This window comes from Mytilus edulis, chromosome 6, assembly GCF_963676685.1.
Source record: "Mytilus edulis chromosome 6, xbMytEdul2.2, whole genome shotgun sequence".
Lineage (NCBI taxonomy): Eukaryota > Metazoa > Mollusca > Bivalvia > Mytilida > Mytilidae > Mytilus > Mytilus edulis.
Window position 1 is genome coordinate 40,302,924 of NC_092349.1, and position 27,045 is coordinate 40,329,968.

At 32.6% G+C, this 27,045-nt stretch overlaps 1 protein-coding gene across 3 annotated transcripts in view; it reads right to left on the reverse strand.

Moving 5' to 3' along the window:
• Positions 1-1,866: 1,866 nt before the first annotated feature.
• LOC139529102 (DNA replication ATP-dependent helicase/nuclease DNA2-like) overlaps positions 1,867-27,045 on the reverse strand; it is a 233,316-nt gene continuing 208,137 nt past the window's right edge. For 2 of the 3 annotated variants that reach the window (XM_071325376.1, XM_071325377.1), the window contains 3 exons: positions 14,264-14,452; positions 9,406-9,554; positions 1,867-2,271 (listed from right to left, as the gene is read on the reverse strand). In XM_071325376.1, the coding sequence (XP_071181477.1) occupies positions 2,244-2,271; positions 9,406-9,554; positions 14,264-14,452 (366 nt within the window). In that variant the 3' untranslated portion in view covers positions 1,867-2,243. Of the gene's footprint in view, positions 2,272-9,405; positions 9,555-14,263; positions 14,453-27,045 lie in introns of those variants that run through there. The other variant, XM_071325378.1, reaches the window with a different exon arrangement.

The following is a 27,045-nucleotide window of genomic DNA, read 5'->3' on the forward strand; positions in this document are numbered from 1 at the left end:
AACACAATAATCACAACCTTATTTATTTATATGGAGAAAAAAATCATGTGTTTTTATCCGTAATGATCTGTTATTGATCTTTAATTATTTAAAATAAAATTGGATTAGCGCAATCCGTCCGTATTTAACTGCTTGTTAAAATCCTCGGCGAAATATAAAAAGAAGTATTTCAACAATTTATAAAATAGAATATTCAAATGAAATTATATCGTATTTCAAGAAAGAAATATGTAAAAAAAAACAAATTGTGGATCGGATTTTTACGATATCGACAAATTTTCACAGAGGATCTCTACCAACGCCCATTAGGAACTGAACGACATGCATCCTGTTTTCATCTACCATTAATATATAGTGTTGACTATGGACGTATAAATATATAATGTCCGGTTTTATGTCCTCTGTTGACTGAGAAACGTAAAAATTAAAGACTGATGTTGGTTTATTCAGAAAAGGAATATAATTTAGAATCCGGTTAATCTATTGTAAAAGGACCTTCTAGAGCCTCAATCTTAACGCACACACATTTATGTCAATTTTTTACAAAGCAAGTTTAAACCTTGAATGAACTTTCCCACGGTTATCCAGAAAGGTCACCTGAGTTTACTGTTACATAATACTATTTCCCGCCAAATAAAAATCTCGTGGACAAAATTGATGTCACTATTTTTAGCATTCAATATTGTGAGCGAAGTCAAGTTCAAGTTCAACTACGCACTGTTGATCACTGAGATGCGTATTTTCTTCCCACGGCAATTAATTGCTTTAAAAATATTTAAAGATCACTCTTCTAAATACAACACAAAAGTTTACATTCATTGTGCGTAAATGAATATTATGCAACGACGAGTTGATGCAGCTATAGAAGTAATCCTGTTGTAGCCGAAATGTATTATTTTATCCTAAAGTAGTGCTAACAAACCGTGAAGAGAAAATGCCGTAGACTTAATAAGCATAAGGAATGGTGAATAGTATTTTCTTTTTTTCTTGCATATTGCATATACAAGTTTTAAAACGTTATTTTCTTTCTTTCTCACATTTTATACCTTCAGCGTTAATTTCCGTTTATTTTTACGCAATTATGTCTCTTTTCATAACTTAAGTTATATAAATTACCGATAAAATAAATCGAGATCATAATCAAGTATAGATTTTTTTTATAAAACTTTAATGCAATTGTAAGCATTAATAACAACCTTTTGCTTTTTAAAACTTTTATTTTGTAATCGTAAAATGGAAATTGCGTAGACTTATTAGCATAACAGATAGTTAATAATACTTTCATTTTTACTTGTATAAACAATTTTGAGACCTGTAATTCTTCTTAACACTGCCTTAATTTATTCAGCGTTAGTCTCTGTTTATTGTTACACAATTATACTTCTTTTAGTAAATTAAATATTTATTAACTGATAAAAAACGGAAGTCAAAATCAAATATAGTTTGTTTTTAAAACTTGATTTAAATGTACAGAGTCAGTGCAATTAAAAGAATTAACAACAACGTTTTGATTTTTATTTAATCTTTCAATGTTTCAAGCAATCAGATATAAACTGATAATCAATAGACAGGAAATGCAATTGTTTAATTACATAAGAAATCTCGCATACCTTGACTGTCGCTTGCCGGCATAGATCAGAAGGATTAGGGCAATTAATTACCTGGTGTGACACCGCGTCACTCCAGACTGGGAGAGATGTCGCTAATACAATAAACAAAAGGTAACGGATTTACACCAAAGTCGGAGGGAATACTCCCAAATTTCTCCGAGAATTTAGGGAGTGATGTCGGAGTTTCCTGGTGTAACACCAGGAAAAAACTCGGTGTATGGAGTATGGGATGGCTTTCGCGAAAACTGTACTGTAGCATGCATTTTCAGGATGAGAACAAATCAACAAAACATACAATAGGTAATAATCAGATAGATGAATGGACACATATAATTGGATATCAATGGCGCCTATTACAATGGGCAGATTTAAAAATGATTTTCCATTGTTACACCTTCTGACTAGCATCTCACAGCCTCTGTGTTCAATTTTTGTTTTCTCCTTTAAGTGGATTTCTGTCCTCATTATTTTGAGCAATCAATTCAAGGTATACTCAAAATCATAGCTTCCAACATCAGCCTTTAGAAGTTGATCAAATCATCAAAAAACAAACAAATCCCTGTAAATGCTAGTTATTCTCTCTTCAATATTCTATTCTTAATATTAATAGAATTATTCATCAAGAACAGATTTTCAAAGTTCCAGCTCAGATAGTGTGACGATGTCTTGTGTTAAAGAAAATAAAAATATGTATACAGTAATCAAAAGTGCAACATAAGTAATCCTTTTCAGAGACAAATGTCTGCGTATGTAGCATTTAGATCTTCTACTGTCTGATATATAAAGCTTTATAAGAATGCATGGCTAAGGGTCTTCAATTTGTCAACTTGAAACTAACTAGCTGCCAAAATAACTCATTTTCAAAATAAACTGTTATCTCAGAGATATGACTCGCTTTTTAGTAATTTCGATAATGCAAATGTTGAAATTAAAATATCAATACTTTAACATGTAAGTTTTGCAAATATTCAAAGTCAATGAACCATGACTGAAGGTATATGGCTAAATAATTTCCATGGAAATAAGATGTGCCCATGCTTATCTACAACTGCATACCCAATACCATTGACTTATCATAAGAAGTTCCCTTTAAACAAACATAAACACAAACTATAATACAAGTAAACCAAGCAAAATTTCAAAGTCAATAAACCATAACTGAGGGTGCGGGGTCATATAATCTCCTTGGTACTGAGATGTGCCAATGCTAATCCAACTGCACACCAAATATCATTGACCTACCACTAGTGGTTCCCTATAACATGTATAATTGATCTAATCACAAACTAATACATAACATGAAAACTAAGCAAAAGTTTCAAAGTCAATAGACTACCATATGACTTAGGGGGGTGGGCCAAATAATCTCCATAGAAATGAGATATGCCAAATTGCCAATGCTTATACAACTGCATACCAATTATCATTAACTTACCACTAATAGTTCCCCATAAACTGACCTAATCAGAAATTAATACATGAAAACTAAGCAATTTCAAAGTTAATAGACCATGACTGATATCAAATATCACATAAACGTATTAAGATCTAAGAAAATGAGGTCAAGGTCAGATAAACCAAACGAAAAATACATTTACATCTTACAATCATTTAATACAACAAATGTAGTTGATTTATTGCTTATAATTTCTAAGATACAGACATTACCAAAAAACTCAACAGTTACCAATGAACCATGAAAATTAGTCAGATGAACCATGCAAGACAGACAAGACAGGTTCACCTTACAATCAATCTGCTTATTAAATATAGTTGACCTATTGCTTATAACATCTAAAAAACAAACTTAACCCTGAAAACTGAACATTGACCAATAAACATAACTAGAGGCTCTAAAGAGCCTGTGTCGCTCACCTTGGTCTATGTGAATTTATGACAAAATTGTGTTTTGGTGATGGTGATGTGTTTGTACATCTTACTTTACTAAATAGTCTTGCTGCTTACAATTATCGCTATCTATAATGAACTTGGCCCAGTAGTTTCAGTGGAAAATGATAATAAAAATTTACAAATTTTATGAAAATTGTTAAAAATTTACTATAAAGGACAATAACTCCTTAGGGGGTCAATTGACCATTTCGGTCATGTTGACTTATTTGTAAATCTTACTTTGCTGAACATTATTGCTGTTTACAGTTTATCTCTATCTATAATAATATTCAAGATAATAACCAAAAAACAGCAAAATTTCCTTAAAATTACCAATTCAGGGGCAGCAACCCAACACCAGGTTGTCCAATTCATCTGAAAATGTTAGAGCAGATAGATCTTGATCTGATAAACAATTTTACCCCAGTCATATTTGCTCTAAATGCTTTGGTTTTTTTAGTTATAAGCCAAAAACTGCATTTTACCCCTATGTTCTATTTTTAGCCCTGGCGGCCATCTTGGTTGGTTGGCCGGGTCACTGGACACATTTTTTAAACTAGAAACCCCAATGATGATTGTGGCCAAGTTTGGTTAAATTTGGCCCAGTAGTTTCAGAGGAGAAGATTTTTGTAAAAGTTAACAACGACGACGGACGCAAAGTGATGGGAAAACCACACTTGGCCCTTCGGGTCAGGTGAGCTAAAAATGAGGTCAAGGTCGAATAAAACCCGCAAGACTGTCATGTACACCATTAAATATTTCCATAAACACCAAATATAGTTGACCTATTGCATATAATATTAGAAAACAAGAATGTGTCCAAAGTGCATGGATGCCCCACTCGCACTATCATTTTCCATGTTTAATGGACTGTGAAAATGCCTTAATGTGTAAAAACTCTAATTTGGCATTAAAATTAGAAATATCATGCCATAGGGAACATGTGTACTAAGTTTCAAGTTGATTGTACTTTAACTTCATCAAAAACTGCCTTGACCAAAAACTTTAACCTGAAGCAGGACAGACGGACAAACGAACGGACGCACAGACCAGAAAACATAATGCCCCTCTACTATCGTAGGTGTGGCATAAAAAGACCAAACTTAAAAACTTAACTTTGACCATTGAACCATGAAATGAGGTCAAGGTCAGATGATACCTTCCAGACAGACATATACACCTTACAATCATTGCATACACTAAATATAGTTGACATATTTCTTATAGTACTTGTAAACTAGAGGCTCTAAAGAGCCTGTGTCGCTCACCTTGGTCTATGTGAATATTAAAGGAAGCAGATGGATTCATGACAAAATTGTGTTTTGGTGATGGTGATGTGTTTGTAAATCTTACTTTACTGAACATTCTTGCTGCTTAAAATTATCTATAATGAACTTGGCCCATTAGTTTCAGTGGAAAATGTTAGTAAAAATTTACAAATTTTTTGAAAATTGTTAAAAATTGACTATAAAGAACAATAACTCCTAAGGGGGTCAATTGACCATTTCGGTCATGTTGACTTATTTGTCAATCTTACTTTGCTGAACATTATTGCTGTTTATAGTTTATCTCTATCTATAATAATATTCAAGATAATAACCAAAAAAAGGGCAAAATTTCCTTAAAACTAACAATTCAGGGCCAGCAACCCAACACAGGTTGTCCGATTCATCTGAAAACTTCAGGGCAGATAGATCTTGAACTGATAAACAATTTTACCCCATGTCAGATTTGCTCTAAATGCTTTGGGTTTTGAGTTATAAGCCAAAAACTGCATTTTACCCCATGTTCTATTTTTAGCCATGGCGGCCATCTTGGTTTGATGGCCGGGTCACCGGACACATTTTTTCAACTACTAACCCAAAAGATGATTGTGGCCAAGTTTGGATTCATTTGGCCCAGTAGTTTCAGAGGAGAAGATTTTTGTAAAATATAACTAAGATTTACGAAAAATGGTTAAAAATTGAATATAAAGGGCAATAACTCCTAAAGGGGTCAACTGACCATTTCAGTCATGTTGACTTATTTGTAAATCTTACTTTGCTGAACATTTTTGCTGTACTGTTTATCTCTATCTATAATAATATTCAAGATAATAACCAAAAACAGCAAAATTTCCTTAAAATTACTAATTCAGGGTCAGCAACCGAACAACGGGTTGTCCGATTCCTCTGAAAATTTCAGGGCAGATAGATCTTGAACTGATAAACAATTTTACCCATGTGAGATTTGCTCTAAATGCTTTTGGTTTTTAGTTATAAGTCAAAAACTGCATTTTACCCCATGTTCTAATTTTAGCCACGGCGGCCATCTTGGTTTGATGGCCGGGTCACCAGACACATTTTTCAAACTACTAACCCAAAAGATGATTGTGGCCAAGTTTGGATTAATTTGGCCCAGTAGTTTCAGAGGAGAAGATTTTTGTAAAATATTACTAAGATTTACGAAAAATGGTTAAAAATTGACTAAAGGGCAATAACTCCTAAAGGGGTCAACTGACCATTTCAGTCATGTTGACTTATTTGTAAATCTTACTTTGCTGAACATTATTGCTGTTTACTGTTTATCTCTATCTATAATAATATTCAAGATAATAACCAAAAACAGCAAAATTTCCTTAAAATTACTAATTCAGGGGCAGCAACCCAACAACGGGTTATCCGATTCATCTGAAAATTTCAGGGCAGATAGATCTTCACCTGTTTAACAATTGTAACCCATGTCAGATTTGCTCTAAATGCTTTGGTTTTTGAGGTATAAGCCAAAAACTGCATTTTACCCCTATGTTCTATTTTTAGCCATGGCGGCCATCTTGGATGGTTGGCCGGGTCACCGGACACATTTTTTAAACTAGATACCCCAATGATGATTGTGGCCAAGTTTGGTTAAATTTGGCCCAGTAGTTTCAGAGGAGAAGATTTTTGTAAAAGTTAACGACGACGACGGACGACGGACGCCAAGTGATGAGAAAAGCTCACTTGGCCTTTTAGGCCAGGTGAGCTAAAAACAAACCAATACACAACAAGAGTGCACACACTGAAATGTCTCGCCTTCTTTACTAATCATTGATTTTATGTTGATAGTCCTAAGTATAAAGCTTGATTACAATTGTCACATAAACTTAACATTAACCAAGATAGCTAAACAAAGACCAATGAACCATGAAAAGTAGGTCAAGGTCAGATGAACCATGCCAGGCAGACATGTACAGCTAACAAAGCTTCCATACAACAAATATAGTTGACCTATTACTTCAAGTTTAAGAAAAATAGACCAAAACACAAAAACTTAACACTGTGCAATGAACCGTGCAATTGAGGTCATGGTCAAATAAAACCTGCGGGACTGACATATAGACCATAATATATTTCCATACACCAAATATAGTTGACCTTTGGCATATAATATTAGATAAAAAGACCAAAACTTAAAAACTTAACTTTGACCACTGAACCATGAAAATGAGGTCAAGGTCAGATGACATCTGCCCGCTAGACATGTACACCTTACAACCATTCCATACAACAAATATAGTAGACCTATTGCATAAAGTATGAGAAAAACAGACCAAAACACAAAAACTTAACTATAACCACTGCACCATGAAAATGAGGTCAAGGTCAGATGACACCTGCCAGTTGGACATGTACACCTTCCAGTCCTTCCATACACCAAATATACTAGCCCTATTACTTATAGTATCTGAGATATGGACTTGACCACCAAAACTTAACCTTGTTCACTGATCCATGAAATGAGGTTGAGGTCAAGTGAAAACTGTCTGACGGGCATGAGGACCTTGCAAGGTACGCACATACCAAATATAGCTATCCTATTACTTATAATAAGAGAGAATTCAACATAACAAAAATTTTAAACTTTTTTTTCAAGTGGTCACTGAACCATGAAAATGAGGTCAAGGACATTGGACATGTGACTGATGGAAACTTCGTAACATGAGGCATCTATATACAAAGTATGAAGCTTCCAGGTCTTTCACCTTCTAAAATATAAACCTTTTAAGAAGTTAGCTAACGCCGCCGCCGCCAGATCACTATCCCTATGTCGAGCTTTCTGCAACAAAAGTTGCAGGCTCGACAAAAACTTGACTCAAGGTCAGATGTTACCTGCCAGATAGACATGTACAGCTTACAATCATTCCATACACCAAATATAGTACACCTATTACTTATAGTATCTAATGTATGGGCTTGACCACGAAAACTTAACCTTGTTCACTAATCCATGAAATAAGGTCCAGCTCAAATGAAAACTGTCAGATAGGCATGAGAACCTTTCAAGCTACACACATACTAAATAAAGTTTCTTATTAATCATGATGAGAAATAAACTAATAAGTAGTCACTGAACCATGAAAATGAGGTCAAGGACAATGGACATATGACAGACTGGAACATTGTAACATTAGGCATCAATATTCAAAGTATGAAACATCCAGGTCTTCCACCTTCTAAAATATAAAACTTTTAAGAAGTAAGCTATCACAGCTATCATTGCCCGTTGCCGCCGGATCACTATCCCTATGTTGAGCTTTTTGCAACATAAGTCGCAGGCTCCACAAAAACTAAATCCGTGTATTATTGTCAAGCATCGTACTCTCCGTTTAGATTATTGGAATAAAATAAGATGCATATGTATAGTATAACTTAATTAAAAATTCAATTTATCATTATTTTAGAACTTTTGGGTGCACAATTGTATTGATATATCAAAATTGTATGTGTCACAAATCAGCCGATTCGAAACCTCAAGAGACAAAATGCATAGCCTGAGGTTTGCTGATTGGATTTGGATTCTGATTAAATTAACACATGCGTTCAAAAAAATCTACTTTGAAAACATCTTGCTATAAATACATTATATGTAAGATTGAAGATAAGCAAGATAAAATCTAAAAATTAACTTAAATAAAATGAAATGATATTAAAACCTTATAAAATGAGAAAATACAACACTACAGAAAATGATGCTGATGCCTTTATACAAACTAAATAAATAGCTTTGCTGAGTGCAGCTGGATACGACCGCAGGGGTCAAACCCTGAACAATTGGGGAAAATGGACACAATATTTGTGCTTGATACAGGTCTGAATTTGGATTGTAATTAAACATTTGACACATAATAGGTTTCTGACACAGAATGCCTGTAGTCAAAGAACTTAGAATTGAATATATGATATACTCTTGTGCAATACACCATGCTGTTGAGAATAAAAAAAAATTGAAGAAATTTTCTTTTAAATTTTAGAAATATTGAGAAAATTCTCCTCCCCCCCAATTTCTTTTTTACCACCATCCCCCTAAAAAATTCCCCCTCCCCCTTTTCCAAAAAAAATAAATCTTTCAGACATGATATGGTTATAATCTTAACTCAAATTTCCAATGGAGTTTGCAACCATAATTACCCGTTTAATAATTTAAAAGTAGTGTGAGGGAGTTAATCCAAACTGAACATTTTACTTTTAAAAGTAATTTTCCATTAACCAGGACACCCTTGTTTTTCACCCTTTTATGCCTCTTATTTCTAAACGGTTTGAGCCATAACCCCCCCTCCCCCAAAGCCAATCCTAACCATTCTGGTATGGAACCTTGTGGTATAATTTCAGAGATATCCATACACCGTTCCACAAGTTATTGTCTGGATATTAGAAAAATGCTTATTTGGTCCCCATTTTGGTCCCCTATTCAGAATAAGCCATTCCTTAACTGTTAGGACCACAACCCCCAAAATCAATCCAAAAATGATGGAGGTCATACAAAGTCCTGGCAATAGGTTGAACTGAACTTTTAGACAATTTTTAACTCCAAATGTATTTTACAATATAGCAAACACACGGTTACCCTTTCAACACTTAAGAACCTCATCCATAATTTATAAAAGGATATGAGATCATTTTTCTTCATCAGGTCTAGTATGACTGCCAAAGGTTGATAAGTCTGTAATGTCACATAGTCACCAACCATAATCAACTTCTTCTTTGCCCTGGAAACTGCCACATTCAATCTTCTTACATCTTTTAATAAGTCTCCTGACTGTAAACATAAATTAAACTGTGAACAATTGAAAGAATCATTGTATATCTACACTGCACTAATGTAAAGACAGAAGTCTCCTTCAATAAATACTGAGTTAGGTATCCACTTCCTCTACTTGTAACTGTAGATATACACCTCAAAAAATATTATTAAATAGGTAATTTTGTAAACAGGAATGAATTATTAATCAAATAAATCATAGAACAATGAGACAAAAAGCAAAAGAAATAACTGGCAATTTTTTTCATTATAAAACTCTTTGTCACAATGGATAACTTTCTTCAACCTTAGGTTGGTCTTTCAAAAATTTCATGTGCAAGGCAATAAACATGTAAACTATCATAGACTATTCAATGTCCATGTTTGACATTTCTGACAATGACATCACTGAAATGCAAAAGATAATTCTCTATTCTTACAGATACTTAACAGCTTTATTGTCTGTTGACCTGATATCTTAAAGATAATTTACAGCTTTATTGTCTGTTGACCTGATATCTTACAGATACTTTACAGCTTTATTGTCAGTAAACCTGATATCTTACAGATACTTTACAGCTTTATTGTCTGTTGACCTGATATCTAACAGATACTTTACAGCTTTATTGTCAGTTAACCTGATATCTTACAGATACTTTACAGCTATATTGTCTGTTGACCTGATATCTTACAGATAGTTTACAGCTTTATTGTCAGTTAACCTGATATCTAACAGATACTTTACAGCTTTATTGTCTGTTGACCTGATATCTAACAGATACTTTACAGCTTTATTGTCAGTTAACCTGATATCTAACAGATACTTTACAGCTTTATTGTCTGTGGACCTGATATCTTACAGATAGTTTACAGCTTTATTGTCTGTTGACTTATTATCTTACAGATACTTTACAGCTGTATTGTCTGTTGACCTGATATCTTACAGATACTTTACAGCTTTATTGTCTGTTGACCTGATATCTTACAGATAATTTACAGCTTTATTGTCTGTTGACCTGATATCTTACAGATACTTTACAGCTGTATTGTCTGTTGACCTGATATCTAATAGATACTTTTCAGCTTTATTGTCTGTTGACCTGATATCTTACAGATACTTTACAGCTGTATTGTCTGTTGACCTGATATCTTACAGATAGTTTACAGCTTTATTGTCTGTTGACCTGATATCTTTCCGATACTTTACAGCTGTATTGTCTGTTGACCTGATATCTAACAGATACTTTACAGCTTTATTGTCTGTTGACCTGATATCTAACAGATACTTTACAGCTTTATTGTCTGTGGACCTGATATCTTACAGATAGTTTACAGCTTTATTGTCTGTTGACCTGATATCTTACAGATACTTAACAGCTATATTGTCTGTTGACCTGATATCTTAGATAATTTACAGCTTTATTGTCTGTTGACCTGATATCTTACAGATACTTTACAGCTATATTGTCTGTTGACCTGATATCTTACAGATACTTTACAGCTACATTGTCTGTTGACCTGATATCTTACAGATAGTTTACAGCTTTATTGTCTGTTGACTTATTATCTTACAGATACTTTACAGCTTTATTGTCAGTTAACCTGATATCTAACAGATACTTTACAGCTTTATTGTCAGTTAACCTGATATCTAACAGATACTTTACAGCTTTATTGTCTGTTGACCTGATATCTAACAGATACTTTACAGCTTTATTGTCTGTTGACCTGATATCTAACAGATACTTTACAGCTTTATTGTCTGTTAACCTGATATCTTACAGATACTTTACAGATTTATTGTCTGTTGACCTGATATCTTACAGATACTTTACAGCTTTATTGTCTGTTGACCTGATATCTAACAGATACTTTACAGCTTTATTGTCTGTTGACCTGATATCTTACAGATACTTTACAGCTTTATTGTCTGTTAACCTGATATCTTACAGATACTTTACAGCTGTATTGTCTGTTGACCTGATATCTTACAGATACTTTACAGCTTTATTGTCTGTTGACCTGATATCTTACAGATACTTTACAGCTGTATTTTCTGTTGACCTGATATCTTACAGATACTTTACAGCTTTATTGTCTGTTGACCTGATATCTTTCAGATACTTTACAGCTGTATTGTCTGTGGACCTGATATCTTACAGATAGTTTACAGCTTTATTGTCTGTTGACTTATTATCTTACAGATACTTAACAGCTATATTGTCTGTTGACCTGATATTGTTCAGATACTTTACAGCTTTATTGTCTGTGGACCTGATATCTTACAGATACTTTACAGCTTTATTGTCTGTTGACTTATTATCTTACAGATACTTAACAGCTTTATTGTCAGTTAACCTGATATCTTACAGATTCTTTACAGCTTTATTGTCTGTTAACCTGATATCTTACAGATACTTTACAGCTTTATTGTCAGTTAACCTGATATCTAACAGATACTTTACAGCTTTATTGTCAGTTAACCTGATATCTAACAGATACTTTACAGCTTTATTGTCTGTTGACCTGATATCTTACAGATACTTTACAGCTTTATTGTCTGTTGACCTGATATCTTACAGATAGTTTACAGCTTTATTGTCTGTTGACCTGATATCTTACAGATTCTTTACAGCTTTATTGTCAGTTAACCTGATATCTAACAGATACTTTACAGCTTTATTGTCTGTTAACCTGATATCTTACAGATACTTTACAGCTTTATTGTCAGTTAACCTGATATCTAACAGATACTTTACAGCTTTATTGTCAGTTAACCTGATATCTTACAGATACTTTACAGCTTTATTGTCAGTTAACCTGATATCTAACAGATACTTTACAGCTTTATTGTCAGTTAACCTGATATCTTACAGATACTTTACAGCTTTATTGTCTGTGGACCTGATATCTTACAGATAGTTTACAGCTTTATTGTCTGTTGACCTGATATCTTACAGATTCTTTACAGCTTTATTGTCAGTTAACCTGATATCTAACAGATACTTTACAGCTTTATTGTCTGTTAACCTGATATCTTACAGATACTTTACAGCTTTATTGTCAGTTAACCTGATATCTAACAGATACTTTACAGCTTTATTGTCAGTTAACCTGATATCTTACAGATACTTTACAGCTTTATTGTCAGTTGACCTGATATCTAACAGATACTTTACAGCTTTATTGTCTGTTGACCTGATATCTTACAGATACTTTACAGCTTTATTGTCTGTTAACCTGATATCTTACAGATACTTTACAGCTGTATTGTCTGTTGACCTGATATCTTACAGATACTTTACAGCTTTATTGTCTGTTGACCTGATATCTTACAGATACTTTACAGCTGTATTTTCTGTTGACCTGATATCTTACAGATACTTTACAGCTTTATTGTCTGTTGACCTGATATCTTTCAGATACTTTACAGCTGTATTGTCTGTGGACCTGATATCTTACAGATAGTTTACAGCTTTATTGTCTGTTGACTTATTATCTTACAGATACTTAACAGCTATATTGTCTGTTGACCTGATATTGTTCAGATACTTTACAGCTTTATTGTCTGTGGACCTGATATCTTACAGATACTTTACAGCTTTATTGTCTGTTGACTTATTATCTTACAGATACTTAACAGCTTTATTGTCAGTTAACCTGATATCTTACAGATTCTTTACAGCTTTATTGTCTGTTAACCTGATATCTTACAGATACTTTACAGCTTTATTGTCAGTTAACCTGATATCTAACAGATACTTTACAGCTTTATTGTCAGTTAACCTGATATCTAACAGATACTTTACAGCTTTATTGTCTGTTGACCTGATATCTTACAGATACTTTACAGCTTTATTGTCTGTTGACCTGATATCTTACAGATAGTTTACAGCTTTATTGTCTGTTGACCTGATATCTTACAGATTCTTTACAGCTTTATTGTCAGTTAACCTGATATCTAACAGATACTTTACAGCTTTATTGTCTGTTAACCTGATATCTTACAGATACTTTACAGCTTTATTGTCAGTTAACCTGATATCTAACAGATACTTTACAGCTTTATTGTCAGTTAACCTGATATCTTACAGATACTTTACAGCTTTATTGTCAGTTAACCTGATATCTAACAGATACTTTACAGCTTTATTGTCAGTTAACCTGATATCTTACAGATACTTTACAGCTTTATTGTCTGTGGACCTGATATCTTACAGATAGTTTACAGCTTTATTGTCTGTTGACCTGATATCTTACAGATTCTTTACAGCTTTATTGTCAGTTAACCTGATATCTAACAGATACTTTACAGCTTTATTGTCTGTTAACCTGATATCTTACAGATACTTTACAGCTTTATTGTCAGTTAACCTGATATCTAACAGATACTTTACAGCTTTATTGTCAGTTAACCTGATATCTTACAGATACTTTACAGCTTTATTGTCAGTTGACCTGATATCTTACAGATACTTTACAGCTTTATTGTCTGTGGACCTGATATCTTTCAGATACTTTACAGCTTTATTGTCTGTGGACCTGATATCTTTCAGATACTTTACAGCTATATTGTCTGTTGACCTGATATCTTTCAGATACTTTACAGCTTTATTGTCTGTTGACCTGATATCTAAACTTAAAGTAGAAGGTGCATTTTTCTTAATGCCTTAAATGGGTTATGGCTACTATAAAACCAATTAGATGAATACAGACATTATTCATACCTTAAAGTTTTCAGATAATTTCTCCTTATAACTTCTTGTAAATGATATAATCACAAGTTCTTTATCCCTTCCCTGATACTGATCTACCGTATTAACCTCTACAGCACAGTTAGATAAACTATCATGAATCACTCTCACTTGATGTCTGTAAGGGGCAATGACACCAATATCTTCAGACAGCAATCCTCCCTGAATGTAAACAAAACACAAATTGAAATCAAATCATAAATCTAGAACTTGTTATTGCAAACCCTATGATACTTTCTATAGATTCATTTGATAGTTGCCTGTCCATTTAAACTTTTGGCAGTTCTTTTGTCCGATTGGACAAATACAATAGCTATTGTTTTCTATGTAGTTTATTCACTGGGACCTTTAAATTTATTCTAAGAGAAATATGTCACTCATTGATTAATTAAACTGAGTAAAAAAAATATCTGCTAAATAGATAGAAATAACATGTTTAACATTAAAAACTGCATATGATTTTGTATTAGTTAAATATCAATAATATATTTTGAATCTGTTGAATGTAAACATATGGTTTATATTCTGGACGCCAGTCTTTGCTCCTTTATTATATTATTCACTAACAAAAAACAATTATGAAGCTAAGAAATGGAAAAATATTAAATACTAAACTTGTTCAAAGGGTATCTACACGTCTCAATTTTCAAAATCGGTTATCTAAAAATATTGATCGCTAACATTTTTAACAATAAAAATCATGGTTACCCTTCTATCGATAAGTGTCATGCCACAAAATGACTTACATGTCCACGTTTAATGGTCGCACATTTTCTTTGAATTTTGAAACTGATATAACTTGAAAAACAAACAGTATCATTTATTTACTCACATGAAACAAACAGGGATGTGGTATTCAGTACGTAGGAGAAACTGGACGATATTTATCTAAACGCACTCAAGAACATCTGTATGGTTTTAAAAGACCCAATAAATTCAAAAGTATCATTTACCAACACCTTAAGAAGCACAACCATCCTTTTAAATATTTAGCAGTTCAACCTTTAGAAGTAGTAAATAAGCAGCCTGGTGAATCTCATTCAAAGTTTGTACGATCACGGAAAATAATTGAATTAAATTGGATTAAAAAATTACAGACAGTCTACCCTCTCGGTCTTAATGATAATATCATGGGAATTGGTAATATATCTAGAACCGATTCGTTAACATTTTGGATATAGTTTCTAAAACTGTTTGTAAAAACCGTTCTCACAGTCGTAGAACAAATCGCAATCAAAGAAAATTTCGGACCAATCATACCAATATTTCGGACCTAATTTCTATTTCAAAAAAACAACCGCAGACATCATCTTTTAACAAAACTCTGTTCATTACCGGTTAATAAGTTAAATAAAATTTTGGAGGATTGCAACACAATTTCATATAGCAGTCCTAAGTATGAAATTGTTCAAATTATTATGGCATATTGTTATTCTAAACTATTTCCCAAAATTGATCGCCCTGAAGATCATAAAAAACATTTTATTAAAATAAATTATGTCAATAAAGGTTTTGATTTTGTAAATATTGCCGGTATATTTAACGACCATTCTGTTAAAGAACAAATTCCTGGATATTTTGACAATACTGAGCTACCTCTTATTTGTTACATTTACAAGAAATCTACCCGGAAATTTGTGTTTAATTATAGTCAATTGTGTAAAGATGTTAATATCAGTGAAAATACACCTACTTCATGTAATTGTAGTACCTAAGAATATATTTATGGACCCATTTCTCATGTTATAACAGGAGATCTTAACATCGTTCAAGACCGAGAGTTAAAATCATTCCTCAGTAAAGGACCTAAATATCGTCCCCCATCAACTATTAATTGGAATGAGTGTCGTAATATCATCCACGACTCACTCCATACTTACTGTATGAAATGGATAAAACGGGAAAAAGCTGACAAAAAATCTTTGGACTCTTTTTTTAATTCAGTAATGAAGATAGTTGATATACGTATTCAACATTTTAAAGAACATTTTACTATTAACAATAACCACAATAAACCTATTTCTCGTATCAAACATAAACTAAAAGAACTAGCCAAGAAATTTGTTTTTGTCCCGGCCGATAAAGCTGCTAATAATATTATTATTGTTTGACGTAAATTTTACATTGAGGTTCTGAAAAAAGAAATCACCAATTCACCAACATTCCAACTGACTCCATTTTCAGAAAACGACATCTGTAACAAACATAAACTTTTAGCTACCGCTTTACAAGCAGAGCCAAAAACAATGAAAGTCCCAACTATGTATTGGCTTCCGAAGCTACACAAAACACCATACAAATATAGATTTATTTCGTCTTCAAGCCATTGTTCCACTACTAAATTGTCTATTCTTCTTACCAGCACACTTGGTACCATTAAAAACCTGATAATAAATTGTTCAAATAAGGCCTTCGAAAATAGTGGAATTAATTACTTTTGGAGTGTCAAGAACTCGTTGGAAGTACTTGATAAATTTGCATGCTTATATTGGTGATTTTGAATCTGTTCAAAGTTTTGATTTTTCTACCCTGTATACAACATTGCCTCACATTCTCATTAAGAAAAAATTCACACACCTAATTAAATGGGCATTTAAAAAATCAGAATGTGAATATATATGTTCAAACTCTTTTAGGTCATTATTTAGTAGCAATAAACAAAAAAACTATGTCAATTGGACATGCTTTGATACTATATATGCCCTTGAATTTTTACTAGATAACATTTTTGTTCGCTTTGGGGGTTCCGTATATCGTCAGATTATCGGAATTCCAATGGGGACTAACTGTGCACCACTTATTGCGAACCTGTTTTTGTATTGCTATGAGTTACAATTTATGACAAAAATAAGCAAAGACCCATCGAAACAACATCTGATAAACAAATTTAATAATACTTTTAGATATTTGGATGATATTTTGGCTCTCAATAATGACGACTTCAGTATGTATATTAAAGAAATTTATCCTGTTGAACTTACTTTAAATAAAGCTAATACTAACAATGACCACTGCCCTTTTCTCGATCTTGATATCTATATCACTAACGGAAAGCTGAATACTAAAATTTATGATAAAAGAGATGATTTTTCATTTCCTATCGTTAATTATCCATTTTTAGATGGTGACGTTCCCTTGTCACTATCTTAGGGTGTTTATATATCTCAACTTGTACGATTCGCTCGTGTATGTAACAATGTTTTAGATTTTAACGAGAGAAATTTCTGTATTACTGAAAAATTATTACACCAGGGTTTTCGATATCACAAACTAGTAAAAACATTTACTAAATTTTATCATCGGTATAAGGACATCATTCGTAAATATAGCTCAACATGCAGACTTCTTATATGTTCAGGTATTTCACATCCAATTTTTTATGGAAATATTCTTTATAAAGCACAAAGGTGTCAGTATTCACCTCAAAAACTAACAAAACCTTTGAATAGACTTATTAAGAAGGGATATAGCTACGATACTGTTGTCAGGTCATTAAAGATTGCATATTTTGGCGTTAATATTGATTCACTTATAGGGTCTTTGCATCGGAACTAAACACATTTATTCAAAAACCAGTTGTTGGCATGACAAGGGTTATGTTCTTCTCATATATGTTATGATGGTATGATATTAAACCCCTAACGGGAAGGATTGTGCCTGATGTTCATATGATGAAATCATAATCTTTCAGTCAGTTTAATTGAAGTCTGGAGCTGGCATGTCAGTTAACTGCTAGTAGTCTGTTGTTATTTATGTATTATTGTCATTTTGTTTATTTTCTTTGGTTACATCTTCTGACTCAGACTCGGACTTCTCTTGAACTGAATTTTAATGTGCATATTGTTATGCGTTTACTTTTCTACATTGGCTAGAGGTATAGGGGGAGGGTTGAGATCTCACAAACATGTTTAACCCCGCCGCATTTTTGTGCCTGTCCCAAGTCAGGAGCCTCTGGCCTTTGTTAGTCTTGTATTATTTTAATTTTAGTTTCTTGTGTACAATTTGGAGTTTAGTATGGGGTTCATTTACTTATCACTGTACTAGTATATATTTGTTTAGGGGCCAGCTGAAGGACGCCTCCGGGTGCGGGAATTTTTTGCTACATTGAAGACCTGTTGGTGACCTTCTGCTGTTTTTTTTTTGTTTTTTTTCTATGGTCAGTTTGTTGTCTCTTTTGCACATTCCCCATTTCCATTCTCAATTTTACTGATTCAAACATTAATAAAAGTTGATTTCTGACAAAATTTTCAACATTTTCTTTTTTTTCTTTTTTCTGTGTGTTTGACAAAAAAAAACCTAAAAATGGTGGAATTCTCAAAGGTATTCTATAACTAAATAAAAGCTAAAAAATGCAAATTTGATAAGAACAATACTTAAGTTTTTAAAAAATAAACTTTTTATTATTAAATTAGTGTTTATTTTGAAGAGATTGAAAAAATTATTATTGATATTGAATAAACACAAAATCACATTTTCTATCTCGTCCAAGGCATTGCAATACAGTTGGGAAAGTTTGGACACAACATTCAAGCTTGAAACTGTCTGAATTTTGATTGTGATCAAAGATTCTTAAAAAGGAGTAGGTTCGATAAGGCCCTAAAATGGCCCTCCTTTTTACCTTAAATTTCAAATTGGGATTTATTAACCAATATCACGATGACTCTTAGTTAATACATTGACTAGATAGGAAATAAGCCTTTTAGTTGACAAGAGTGCACACACTGAAATGTCTCGCCTTCTATACTAATCATTGATATCATGTTGATAATCCCAAGTATAAAGCTAAGCTTTATTACAACTGTCACATAAACTTAACATTAACCAAGATAACTAAACAAAGACCAATGAACCTTGAAAATGAGGTCAAGGTAAGATGACCCATGCCAGGCAGACATGTACAGCTAACAATGCATCTATACAACATATGAAGTTGACCCATTACTTATAGTTTAAGAAAAATAGACCAAAACACAAAAACTTAACACTGTGCAATGAACCATGAAAATGAGGTCACGGTCAAATAAAACCTGCGCGACTGACATAAAGATCATAAAATATTTCCATACACCAAATATGGTTGACCTATGGCATATAGTATTAGATAAAAAGACCAAAACTCAAAAGCTTAACTTTGACCACTGAACCATGAAAATGAGGCCAAGGTCACATGACATCTGCCCGCTAGACATGTACACCTTACACTCATTCCATACAACAAATATAGTAGACCTATTGCATTTAGTATGAGAAAAACAGACCAAAACACAAAAATTTAACTATAACCACTGAACCATGAAAATGAGGTAAAGGTCAGATGACACCCGCCAGTTGGACATGTACACCTTACAGTCCTTCCATACACCAAATATACTAGCCCTATTGCTTACAGTATCTGAGATATGAACTTGACCACCAAAACTTAACCTTGTTCACTGATCCATGAAATGAGGTCGAGGTCAAGTGAAAACTGTCTGACAGACATGAGGACCTTGCAAGGTACGCACATATCAAATATAGCTATCCTATTACTTATAATAAGAGAGAATTCAACATAACAAAAATTTTGCGGTCAAGGACATTGGACATGTAACTGACAGAAACTTCGTAACATGAAGCATCTATATACAAAGTATCCAGGTCTTCCACCTTCCAAAATATAAAGCTTTTAAGAAGTGAGCTACCACTGCCGCCGCCGGATCATTATCCCTTTGTCGAGCTTTCTGCAACAAAAGTTGCAGGCTCAACAAAAATTACATTCCTGCGTTCTACTAATGACGTCACAAACAGTACTTATTTGTATTTTCCATGAAAAATCAATGAAAATTGGTAAATTTTACATTGATTATTGGACAGGAAACATAGAGTGCATACGTCAACAAAAAAGTTCTTTGAACACAATGTTTGTAATGACATTTTACATGTTTAACTAAAATATTTAGTTTGTCGACAACTGCGCTCTATGTTTACTGGACCTAAATTTGGTTAAAATCCGGCCAATTTGGCAATTTTCGATAAAAACTCTTATTTTAGCCTATTTTGGATGTAGAAACCAACGCTGTAGAATAAAACTTGGACACAAATAGTTATATTTTACTTTCTCACATGTCTTTAAAACAATTTAAAACATATTATATCTTGTACCATTCAATTTTATAAACGGGGCCGAATATGGCCATTACCGAACTTACTCCTTTGAAATTGGATATTTAATTTACCTAGTATTAACTGATATTCAAAATCTAACAACATGGTTAGGTAAAGTATATAACAAAAACATTTTTTTTTTAGTTGAAATCCAACCTAGTTTTATTTCACACACCTCAAACCTTAATATAGACTAATTTGAAAACAGGGCCCAAAATAACTAATTTAAATGCACAATAGGATTCTGCATATGAAATAAATGAAAGTCTAGTTTTGGACACTTCGAACCTCAATGTAGGCCAATTTAAAAATGGGGCCCCAATATTCAGAGCTCTTTGGATTGAATTGGTGTCCCTAGGTTGATATGGATATGATAAAAATTATTTGATAATATTTATCCAAAACAAATTACTAATCAACTGTATATACATGTATATGTTTCAATAAACACAATGAAAGTGGATGTTTATTCATACATCCTTTTCAAAAAGAATACAAATTTAGTTATGTTTTAATTTGCTGATGACAAAATCTATTTTTGTGCCAATTTAGACGATATTCAAAGATCTAATACCAACATTATTAAGATTACCTTTACTAATAAGTTTGTTTAAAGGTTTGATGAGTTTACAAGGATCACATAGTGATTTCCTTGCTTTTAGTACAGTATAATCGTAAAATTTAGGATGTGAAATACGGTTTTAAATAAATTTTCAGCCAAATTTTTTTAATCAAATCTTTGTATCTTTGAAGGATTTTAGTAAAAGTTTTAAGTAATTTATGGTAACAAAATCCCTGACTTAATACTTTACCAGTGATGCATTGATTACATTTGTTAAAAACTATGACATCACTACCCACACAGACATAATGAATGAGTTTAGATATATAAACACTGAATGATGGAGCCAAAGTAACATCGACATCTAAAAAATAAAATAATCATCTCTTTTGTCCAAAATTTTAGTATGGAGTTTCCCTTCAGAAATTGAAATGTCTAAATCTAGAAATGGACAACTACTGCTGTTTATGTTAGAGTTAGTCAAGTAAGTTCCTTTAGGTAAATTTCAGTACAGGTAGTATATTTAGAGGACTCTGGATTATTTAACAAAAAAAATATCAAGATAATGGTAGGTATTGTTGAATGTATCAACCAAATGTAACAATCACATGTCTTTACTGAGTTTGGTTATAAAATGAGATTCATAACAATACAGTGATAAATCTGCTATTTAAGGGGGCTCGCAGGTATAAATCAAATTATTTTTTTTAATATAGGATTTTGCTATATTTTTTTTATATATGAACTTTATCATATACTTAATAGAAAAATGAAATTAAAACAAGAGGCTCTCAAGAGCCTGAATTGCTCACCTTAATTCTTTTGGTTAAATCTCTCATCAATGATTATTTTGGCTTTTAAATTTATTTAAATGTTTTTTGGATCGTCCTATTTTCTTCAAAAGCCAAAAAAAAATAATCATTTTCTCCTATGTTCTATTTTAGCCATAGGAGCTATGTTTCTTGACATACAAGGAAATAAAATATAAAATTTATACTAGATACTCTGAAACTCATTTAGCCTAAGTTTGGCTGAAATTGATACAGCAGTTTCAAAGGAGAAGATTTTTTTTAAAAGTAAGTCAACATAATGAACAAATTGTGAAAAAAGTCTTTAAAGGGCAATAACTCCTTAAGTGGTCAATTGACAATTTTGGTCAATTGACTTAATTGAAGATCTTACTTTGCTGAACATTATTGCTGTTTACAGTTTATTTCTATCTATAATTATATTCAAGATAATAAACAAAAACAGCAAAATTTCCTTAAAATTATCAATTCAGGGGCAGCAACCCAACAACAGGTTGTCTGATTCATCTGAATATTTCAGGGCAGATAGATCTTGACCTGATAAACAATATTACCCAATGTCAGATTTGCTCTAAATGCTTTGGTTTTTGAGTTATAAGCCAAAAACTGCATTTGACCCCTATGTTCTATTTTTAGCAATGGCGACCATGTTTGTTGATAGATCATAACTTCGGATACAATTTACAAACTAGATACCCTAAGGAACATTCAGTTAAAGTTTGGAAGTATTTGGCCCAGTAGTTTCAGAGGAGAAGATTTTTGTAAAAGATTACTAAGATTTACGAAAAATGGTTAAAAATTGACTATAAAGGGCAATAACTCCTAAAGGGGTCAACTGATCATTTCCGTCATGTTGACTTATTTGTAAATCTTACTTTGCTGAACATTATTCCTGTTTACAGTTTATCTCTATCTATAATAATATTCAAGATAACCAAAAACAGCAAAATTTCCTTAAAATTACCAATTCAGGGGCAGTAACCCAACAACAGGTTGTCTGATTCATCTGAAAATTTCAGGGCAGATAGATCTTGACCTGATAAACAATATTACCCCATGTCAGATTTGCTCTAAATGCTTTGGTTTTTGAGTTATAAGCCAAACACTGCATTTGACCCCTATGTTCTATTTTTAGCAATGGCGACCATGTTTGTTGATAGATCAAAACTTCGGATACAATTTATAAATAAGATACCCTAAGGAACATTCAGTTAAAGTTTGAAAGTATTTGGCCCAGTAGTTTCAGAGGAGAAGATTTTGAAATAGTTTACGACGACAGACGACGGACGACGACGGACGCCGAGTGATGGCATAAGCTCACTTGTCCCTTCGGGACAGGTGAGCTAAAAAATGGGGTCACCGTTCATTTTAGCTCACAATCTGCCTCCAAAAGAAGCATACATTTTTGTTAATGTCCTTTTTTTCTGTTGAACTAATAGGAGAAATAGAGGTAATATCGAAATAACAAAAGAACTAAATTACAGAAATCGCATAAAATGGACAATTATTTAGTTTATGTATAGCTTATTTGAAAACAATAATAAAAAATATAGGTCACCAATGAGTTAAAAAGTATATTTCAATTTTAACGCCAAAAAATGGCAGTTTTGCACCAAAGGCAGATAATTTGGAGCTTTTTCAATGATATAAACATTTTAAAAGTCATCGGGGGCCAAATCGAAATCGACTTTTTTGGTTGATTTTTTCCCCACATCATAAAGTAATAACTAATAGTGTAATGAATAAAATTTGTAATAAAAAAACAAATGTTTATTTTTTTTCTGAAATTTTTGGTCATCATCTCATAAGGAACCTTCATGCCATGTTTGGTTTCATTCCATTCACACTGGGGTAAAGCTGATGACCGTAACTGCATTCACGGTCATCCCAAGATGTCGGATGAAAAATTAGGTCAGTTTCTGTATTGTCTGTTAAAGTGTTTCTATATCATTTTCTTTACAAATCATACATTGAAACGATGTAAATTTATAAAAGAATCACTCGGAAATCACTAATTACTTCCGAGAAATGTGCATGAAACGGGAAATTCGATTTGAAAAAATCGTTAAGATGACCGTAAATCATAATCAAAATATTTTCAAGATGACCGTAACATAAAACAAGGATGACCGTGATTGGTAAAAAGATGACCGTAACTTGTAAAGGATGACCGTAATTTGTAAAGACTGACTGTAATTTATATAGGCGACCGTAACTTTTATAGGATGACCATCAATATCCGTATTGTATTCAAAGCTTTCTTGTTGAGTTTGTCGATCTCAATAGGGGCTCGGTTAGCGGATATAAATAGGTTTTATAAATTTCCTTTTTTTAACTATACTATAATTGGCCATATTTAGGATTTATAACAATGATAGTAAATTGCATATTTCTCATAAACAATGAAATATTTATTGATATCGACGTTAAAATTTTAACAAAAATTGACAGCGATACGACGAAAATTTGAAGAAACATGAATGTGTCCCTAGTACACGGATGCCTCATCTACACTATCATTTTCTATGTTTAGTGGACTATGAAAATGGGATAAAACTGTAATTTGGCATTAGAATTAAAAAGATCATACCATAGGGAAAATGTGTACTAAGTTTCAATTTCATTTAACTTGAAGCTGGACAAACGGACAAACAAACAGACGAACGGAAGAACGTACGCACAGACCAGAAAAACATATTGCCAATAAATGGAGCATTAAAAACATTAATAATACATACGAATATTTGGTAATCGAGCCCATGTGTATGGTTCCAGAGGAAGCAGATTAAAATCTTAATTTGTCTTGATATATGCAGGCGGAAACACTTTTGAAATAGAACAAAATAATCGAAGCTCTGTGTTTATCGAGAAAGCGTTAAATGTTAACTGTAATATTTGATATAGTATCAAAATTTTAAAAAGTTAATAGAAACAAATAAAACGACAATTTTCTTATTTTAAAAACACCATTTGCATAAGTTTTCAATGTATCTATTACATAGTAATGCAAAACAATAAGATATCAAGTCGACGACATGGTTCTAATCGGGGCCTTTTATAGCTGACTATGCGGTATGGGCTTTGCTCATTGTTGAAGGCCTTACGGTTACCTATAGTTGTTAATGTTTGTGTCATTTTGGTCTTTTCTGGATAGTTGTCTCATTGGCAATAATACCACATCTTCTTTTTTATATATAGTATCTATAAGTTGGATGTAGAAAATGCATAACCTACGATTTTTTTTATCACGGACGGAGAACATATTAATCTTTTAGTTCAGAAATTTTCGTGTCTGCCCTTCCATTATGTGAATCAAGAAAAAAATTCCCAAAACAGGTAACGATTGTATCGAAAAGAGAAAAATCGAGTGCACCTTTTTATGTTAGGGCATGTTTGGGGTGTATATTTTGTCTTAAAAACGTACAAAGCAAGAGTATTTTATATAGTATCTCGCTTCAGATTCTATCAAAGCTACAGGTTGACTTTATAACGTAAAAAAAATGACAGGACGAAAAGATGAAATATAAGGGTCAAGTGAGATACCTATCTAATGAATCACAAAAACAGAGTAGGTGTATTCGAATAGCTATTTTTTCTAAAAGTACTTGACGACAGTCTTTTAATTTGGATGATGAAAATGGATATCTTCAAAAAAATATGATTTTCTTGTGTGTGATAACTAGGGTTTATAATCTTCAACCACTGAAAATGTTTAGTCTGCCCTTCCACGAAATATTTGATAAGAATTTTTTTAAATGCTTAAGAATTTTCAAAAATTCCATCTGACATCCGAACAGACAATATTTTTAAGTTGAATCAATGCAGACAAGATCATTAACTAATGCTCATTAGCTAGTAGATACATTTGTCTTTTAAAATATAACTAACATATTACGATCGATCGTAATGGTGCTATGTGGATAAATTTATCAGTTTTCAAGAGCAAAATTGGCAGAGCGTCATCCCTATATATACAATGGCTTCCATTTCTATGATTGTAAGCATGAACTGGCGTAATGGGGAGATAATTTTGAAGAAGTAGAATCCTGACTGTATGAATAACATTTCTGTATATATACAAATTGACAACGTTCCGCCTTGTGATACGCTTTTCGTACAATACTATTTTATGGATCTACTTTGCTGGAGCTCACCTTCACTAGTTTATTCGAATGACATTTCAAAATATTTCTGTTATTTTATTTGCACGACAAAACGAAACAAAGGCGATATAATATCAATGGATGTACATGCAATTTTTTGGCATTTTTAAGAATGTGTATTTATTATATGTCATTAAAAGGAATCCCAGAAACAACCACAAAATCTTTTGTCGAGCAGTTGAAGGCTGTCCACCGCTTTTTTTTCATTATACTTGTAAGGTGTCATTTTATCGCGCCTTTGTAGCATGTTTTCCCTTCCTGTTCATTTGCATGTCTTTTGGCAAATTCATTTTAAAAATTAAACCCTCTACTGTAAAAAAGATACATATGGTAATCTTTGCATTTGAAGCACGTCTTATTTTCTTCTACCTATAGGATAAAACTCTCATATTAATATGTGTATACCAACACGATAAATCATTTGATACAAAAAGATAGTTATATAAATACAGATATTTCTTAGAATTGAGGGTCATCCTTTAAAAGTTACGGTCATCATTTACAAATTACGGTCATCTTAAAAGTAGTTACGGTCAGCCTTGTTATGAATCGCTGATTCTGTTACGGTCATCTCGATTGTGATTAACGGTCATCTTGGGGATTTTTTCAAATTGAATTTCCCGTTTCATGCACATTTCTCAGAAGTAATTAGTGATTTCCGAGTGATTCTTTTATAAATTTACATCGTTTCAATGTATGATTTGTAAAGAAAATGACATAGAAACACTTTAACAGACAATACAGAAACTGACCTAATTTATCATCCGACATCTTGGGATGACCGTGAATGCAGTTACGGTCATCAGCTTTACCCCAGTGATTCAGTGGTTCTCTAAAAGAAGACATTTGTATGCATTTCCTATAGAGTCCTATGTTAAACTAAGTCCCCTGCAGGTGGCCATCTCAAATGATGGATTGGCTATAAAGTAATAACACTTGGTCAGCACCTCATAAGGAACATTTTAGCCAGATTAGGTTCCATTCCATTCAGTGATTCTCTAGAAGTTCAAAATGTAAAAGTTAACGACGACAACGGACACCAGACGCCAAGTGATGAGAATAGCTCACTTGGCCCTT